The sequence below is a fragment of the Arachis duranensis genome, chromosome 2 (assembly GCF_000817695.3).
Source record: "Arachis duranensis cultivar V14167 chromosome 2, aradu.V14167.gnm2.J7QH, whole genome shotgun sequence".
In the NCBI taxonomy this organism is placed as follows: Eukaryota; Viridiplantae; Streptophyta; class Magnoliopsida; order Fabales; family Fabaceae; genus Arachis; species Arachis duranensis.
In genome coordinates, this window is record NC_029773.3 from 15,292,044 (window position 1) to 15,298,732 (window position 6,689).

At 34.1% G+C, this 6,689-nt stretch overlaps 1 protein-coding gene across 1 annotated transcript; it reads right to left on the reverse strand.

The window, feature by feature from the left end:
• Positions 1–4,700: 4,700 nt before the first annotated feature.
• Positions 4,701–5,164, reverse strand: LOC107473751 (uncharacterized). Its single transcript, XM_016093340.3, has 2 exons — positions 5,039–5,164; positions 4,701–4,817 (listed from the first exon to the last, which is right to left on the reverse strand). Exons 1-2 carry the CDS (start codon positions 5,162–5,164, stop codon positions 4,701–4,703), a joined length of 243 nt encoding a protein of 80 aa, XP_015948826.1.
• Positions 5,165–6,689: the final 1,525 nt, after the last annotated feature.

The window sequence follows — 6,689 nt, forward strand, 5'->3', positions numbered from 1 at the left end:
ACTTCTTTGACTTTTCATGCTTCTCTCCACTTGTATGCTTCCTTCCTTGCTCCCTTTGATCCATGCCTAGCCTATTTCAATCCTGGAATTACTAGTAAACACATCAAGGCATCTTATGGAATCAAAGAGGAATTAGAATTCATCAAAATAAGGCTTAAAAAGCATGTTTTTACACTTAAGCACAAATACGAGAGAGATTACAAAATCATGCTAATTCATAGGTTAAATGTGAGAAAAGGTCGTCAAAACACTCTAAATTCAATACAAGATAAACCATCAAATTGGGGTTTATCAACGTGTCGCTGCTCATCCATGAAATCTTTAATTCCTTGTGTTCCTTCCTCTTTTACATGCTTCTCTTCCATTCTCTAAGCCATTCCTGCCCTATAATTCCTGAAAACACTTAACACACATATCACGGCATTGAATGGAGATAAGAGAGGATTAAAAAATTCCTGCTCTGTAATCTCTGAAAACACTTAACATACATATCACGACATCGAATGAAAATAAGAGAGGGTTAAAAATAACAATTTTAAGGCCAAATAAGCATGTTTTCAATCATAGCATCAATTTAGGAAGAAAAATGTAAAACTATGCTTTTCATATGAATAAGTGTATAAAAAATTGATAAAATCCACTCTATTTAGTACAAGATAAACCATAAAAAAGTGGTTTATCACTCACTTGCATGTTGTAGCTACCATGTAGTTGAGAACCTCATTATTATTTGGCATTAGCCCACCCATATTTTATTTATTTACACATTTGTGGGTTACTCTTCTTCCTTCTTCTCTTCTTTCAGGATGGCTATCAAGAAGGAAAACGAAAAACTTCTAAATGGGGCGAACAACAAGTCACTCTGCACAAGCTTTTGAAGGAACTCCGCAGTTGTAGCAACCCATCCACTTGCACATCTTTGCATGCACCGAGGACGGTGCAATCTCTAAGTGTTGGGAGGTCGCCGTCATCGGCGGAATTACATTTTGGTGAACCATTCAGATACTTTTGCTTTTATTTTTGTTTATTTTTTTTAGTACTTGCACATTTTCACTTTATTGTACTTTTGTTTATTTTTACTTTGTTGCATTTTGCACTTTGGCTTGTATATCTTAGATCTTTAGTTTAAATTACACTTTTAGTTTATTAGTTATGACTTGAAAAAATGTGGTTTATTGAGCTTAGTTTATCCTCTTGCATATGAGAATTTGGTTTGATTAAAAATAGGGAGTGAACTAAAAATTTTTGGCTTTTCATAATCACAACATTTCATTTAGTATATATATAATAATAAATGTTGGTCAATTTGTTGAAAATTTCAAGAAATTCATTTTTCTTAGAACGGGCATTTAAGATTCACATTGATTTAAGTTAAAACTTTTTAAAACTTGCATGATATAGTTTGGAATATGGTTTTGAGCTAAGAACACACAACCTGTGTGTTTTTGAGCTTAATTGCATGGTTACATTATTTAACCATAATTTTTATTCTTGTGTGTTTTCTTCTCTATGATTGCAATCTTTGGTTTGTTCCATTCTATATGTCTATTATTTAGAGTATATTCATGAAATTATGTGATTGAGACCATTATTTGATTATAACTCATTTATCCCAAATAGTCCACTATTTTATTTACCTTTGTTTGCCACATTGAGCCTTTTTAACCCCCTTTTTTTGTTATTTATATTACCACATCACTAGCTTTAAGCGGAAAAATAATTAATTGTCCTATTTGAATCTTTGGTTAGCTTAAGATAGTGAGTGTGTGTCAAATAAGTGTGAGAAAATATGAGAACTTTGGTTGATGAGAATGTGTTTTATTTTTATTGATAAATATTGAGAATTTGGGTGTATACGTATGAAATTATAGAAACCATATGCATTAATGTATTATGCTTTCATATATATAGAAAAAAAAAGAAAAAAAGAAAAAAAAGAAAAAGAGAAAATTGTTAAGTTCAATAAGAAAATCAATGCATATGTGATGGAATTAGAATTGATACATGAGTGTGTAAAAATATGCAAAAGTGAGATTTTGGGTGGCTAAGCTTGACTTTAGAATTGTATAGTGTGTGTATGTGTTAGGTGAGAACTTAGGTTAGTCAAAGATTCATATGATATCTCACTTGGCCATACATATATCTTCACCCTTACTTTAGCCCCATTACAACCTTGAAAAGCCCTCATGATATTTGCATTTGTACACTAGATAATTCTTGATTGGTTAGATGAAAAACAAAGTTTTTGAAAGTATGATTAGAGGAGATTTGAGTGGCTTAACCCCAAACACTTGAGTGATTAGAGTGCATATACATATCCAGTGAGGGTTCAATTGCTCATTTCCATATGTCCATATTTGATCATTGCTTGTTTTGTAAGTTTGTGAATTGTTTTAAGTAACTCAATTCAACTGTGAATGTGTTTGATGTGATTTATTTAGCCCTTGATTGTGTATATATGATTCCTTGGAAATTTGACTCACTTTGACCACATATATGCTTATATATATAATAGATAGTAAGTAGAAACATTTTTGTATGTAGTTGCATTCATATAGATAGGTTGCCTTTAAATAAGTGTTACCATTCCTCTTCACTTGTATGGTTCTCTTGAACTTAGCATGAGGACATGTTAATATTTAAGTGTGGGGAAGATTGATAAACCGCTATTTTACGGTATATTTTGTACTGAATTGAGTGGATTTTATCCCTTATTCTCACACTTATTCATAGAATTCGCATGTTTTACATTTTCCTTCCTAATCTTGTGCTATGATTGAAAACATGCTTCTTTGGCCTTAAATTTGCTGATTTTAATCCTCTCTTATTACCATTCGATGCCGTGATATGTGTGTTGAATATTTTCAGGTTTTATAGGGCAGGAATGGCTTAGAGGATGAAAAGGAAGCATGCAAAAGTGGAAGGAACACAAGAAAGTGGAGTTTTGGGAAGCTGGCAGCGACGCGCATGTGTGGTATGACGCGCACGTGTGACTGGTGCGACAGACAAGCGACGCGTACGCGTGGGCGACGCGTACGCGTGACAAAGCGTCACGTGCTGCAGATATCAGAAAATGCTGGGGGCGATTTCTGGCTATTTTTGGCCTATTTCCAATCCCGAAAATACAGATTAGAGGCTTCAGAGTGGGGGAATCATTCATTCACACTTACTCTCAAATAATCTTAGGTTTTAGATGTAGTTTTCTAGAGAGAGAGGCTCTCTCCTCTCACTAGGTTTTAGGGTTCTTAGTCTTATTTCTTCTTAATTTCAGAATTCTACATTGCTTTAATTTAGGTTTCTTCTACTTTTACTTGCCCCATTACTTTAGTTTATCTATTTCTCTTGTTGATTCTTTTATGTTGCCTATTTAGTTTATGAATTCTTTTTGTTTCCTTTACTCCATATTAATGCAATTCATATTTCATGTTTCTTATTGTTCAATTGCTTTGCTATTGTTATTCCTTTGGAATTGTTAGTCTTAGATTTTACATTCTCTCATTACTTTTCTATGTTTTTATTTTGTGCCTTCCAAGTGTTTGATGAAATGTTTGGGAGGATTTTAAATTAGAATTTTGGTATTCTTAGCTTAGATTGAGTAATTTGGAGACTCTTGAATTGTCAAAGTCTCTTGTTGGTTGGCGATTGAAAGTTGCTAGTTGGTTTGAGCTTCACTAACTCTAGTCTTTGATTAGGACTTGTGAACTCAAGTTGAATTGCTCACTTGACTTACCTTCAATTGTTAGAGGTTAACTAAGTGAGAGCAATTTGCAATTACCATCATAATTGACAATGACAATGAGGATAGGGATTCCGATTTTCAACCCTTGCTAGGACTGTTCTTAATTGTTAGTTATTTTCTTGTTATTTACATTCCTTGCTTACTAAATTCAAAATCCAAAAAGATACAATCTCATAAACAATAATAAAATACACTTCCCTGTAATTCCTTGAGAGATGGCCCGAGATTTAAATACTTCGGTTAATTTTATTGGGTTTGCTTAAGTGACAAACAATTTAAGTTTGATTGAGGTTTAATTTTCGATTTAGAACTATACTTACAACGCGCTTATTTTTCTGAAAATCTTTATCGACAATTTTTCCACCATCAGTTACTTGGATGAAGAAAGTAAAAATAAATTTTTTTTCTTATCTTTTACTTGATGAAAGAAAATTGGAGAGAAAATAATAATATGTTGGTTGTAGAGAAAAATTAAAAGTAAAGAGCATAAAACATATTAAATGATATTTTAACGATTATTATAGGTGAAGAGTAGATATCTAATATTTTTTGTAGTGTTTTTATTTTTCCTTTCTTCATCATACTTAAGATGTTATAATGTTGGATATGCTTCTCATTCAATAATGATGAGAGCTATTTGCTCACTTTACACAATATGAAGGTTGGTTCATAACAAAAATATACACTTGTGAATGCATCATTTTATATGATAGGCCATAGGATCCAAATAAAAGGGGAGGAAAGTTAACAAAAGATAAACGAAATCTTTATGCCATTTATGCCATTGGTACTGAACTTGAGTCGGCACACTTTCTCATGTAAAATGAGTATAACGAACATTTCTTGTAATTAAACCATTCTATTAGACAATATTAATTCACAAATGCAAATGACTAAAAAGAAAACCTTCCCTCAACAAGATGAATCAAATAATGTTTATGATCATAGTATAAAGATAAGTTCATGGATTCTCCTTGCCGTTGTCCAATTTTGCCAGGTGATTTTCTTGAGACTCTCTCTTTGATCCGAAAATGTACTCCTTCATGGTACTCTGATTTAAAAGTATTTGCTTCTTAACCTGCCATTAAGAATCTATTCCATCAAAAACAAGAGAGAAATGATCCCTTTGGAATTAGCATTTCAATTAAATCATCTTCAACTTGACAAAAAGATATAAAACTAAATAAAATAAAATAAAGCATTCTCAATCAATAATAATAACAATAAAATAGAAAAGGAACCAGATGAAGAAAAGGGTAAAGATTGAAGCTTTTGAATGACAGAAAAAAAAAAGATTACAGGAGGGTCGAGAGCATTTGGCTGAGGGCCATAATCAGCGGTCAAAAGGAAATAAGAAGCGATGACAGTTGCAGCAATGGTTACCCTTTTCACTAGCTTCTTTGTTTTTGGACTCAACAAACTCATTTTTATTCAATTTGATCAAATCCAATGCGATTATTTTCCTCGCTTCTCTCTAACTTCAAGTTTCAAGCTTCAAGCTTCAAGTTTCAAACTCTGTGTTCGAGCTTAATTATTGAATTTTATTTGCCGTTTATTTATATTAGGGTTAAGTACTTTTTTCGTCCCTAAGGTCTGAGGCTAAAATCAAAATCGTCCCCGACCTTTTTTTGTTATTAAAATCATCCTCAATGTTACAAAACGTTATAAAATCATCATTTTTACTTTATTTTTTTTACCAAATTACCCTTAATAATTAATAAAAATAATATTAAAAAATAAAAACAAACCCTTCTCCCCCTTCCACCTGCACCCCCACTCCCTTCTCTTTCCTTACCACCGTCTGGCTCCAGTGGCTCCTTCTCCACCTTCCCTCAGTTTCGTTCGCACCGTCTGTTGCAAAATCCACTGCTACCTGCAGCAACTTATCGCTGTCTCGTGCTCCATCGCAATTCCCTGGAAACACCACCGCCGCCTACTTCTTCGTTGTTCGATCCTCCTCTTCGAGATCCTAAGGGAAGACCGCCACAAAGAGTGGAACTGGTCTTGCTAAGATCGGAGAAACACGCCGGAACCCTCCGCCACACCTTCGAAGATCTCCGGTGCCGGTCGTTGTTGCCACTCTGTCAACCCAGGGCGTCGCGAGCATCTGCTCCCCCTTCACGGAGGTGCCGTCCTCGGCGCTACTACCTGTTGTCAGATCTGCCGCTGCTTCATCCTCGACCAGATTTGTTCCCTGCCACGGACGACCACCGGCATCCAAAGATTGCGTTCCAGCATACAGGTAAGCTGGTCCCTGAATCAGGAAATCTGATTGCAGAATTGAAATTCGGGTTGCTTGTGTGTTCAAATCGATTGAACTTGTTCTTGGAAGAAGATATCTCTGATGCGGTTTGGTTTGGATGTGGAATTGAAAATCTGGATCTAAAATTGTTGATACATTCTGCAAATTTGTTGTGGAATTATTTGTTGAATCTGAGTTCGCATCGAGTTCTTCTTCTTCTGCATCCATGATTTTTGAAGTTTGGCATGAATTTTGTTGTTGTTGCTGAAATTGTGGCATTGCATATTTGTAACTATAACTTGACAATGAGGATTGCTGAAATGTTGTTTAAACTGTCATTTCTGTTGATTTTGCTTGTTACTGCTGTGGTTGGACTAGAAAACAGAAATCTGATTCTTCTTCTGCGTCTTCTTCATCTTCTTCTTCTGTGTGAACTGGAATTTCTGTTTGTATTGCATAATCCGAATTTGTTGTGAGATTTTTTGCTTGGATGGGGAGAGAAGAAAGGGAAGAGATAAGGGAGTGGGGGTGCAGGTGGAGAGGGAGAAGGGGGAGGGTTTGTTTTATTTTTTAATATTATTTTTATTATTTATATTAATTATTAAGGATAATTTGATAAAAATAAAATAAAATTAAAATAGAAAAGGACGATTTTATAACGTTTTGTAACATTAATGATGATTTTAATAGCAAAAAAAAGTCAGAGAC

What these genes read in the sequence shown, in the direction of transcription:
- LOC107473751 (XM_016093340.3), bottom strand. Translation starts at nt 5,164, where the DNA reads ATGAGTTTGTTGAGTCCAAAAACAAAGAAGCTAGTGAAAAGGGTAACC. An exon ending in CAAATGCTCTCGACCCTCCT is followed by an intron (nt 4,818 to 5,038) that starts GTAATCTTTTTT and finishes TCTTAATGGCAG; the next exon opens with GTTAAGAAGCAAATACTTTT.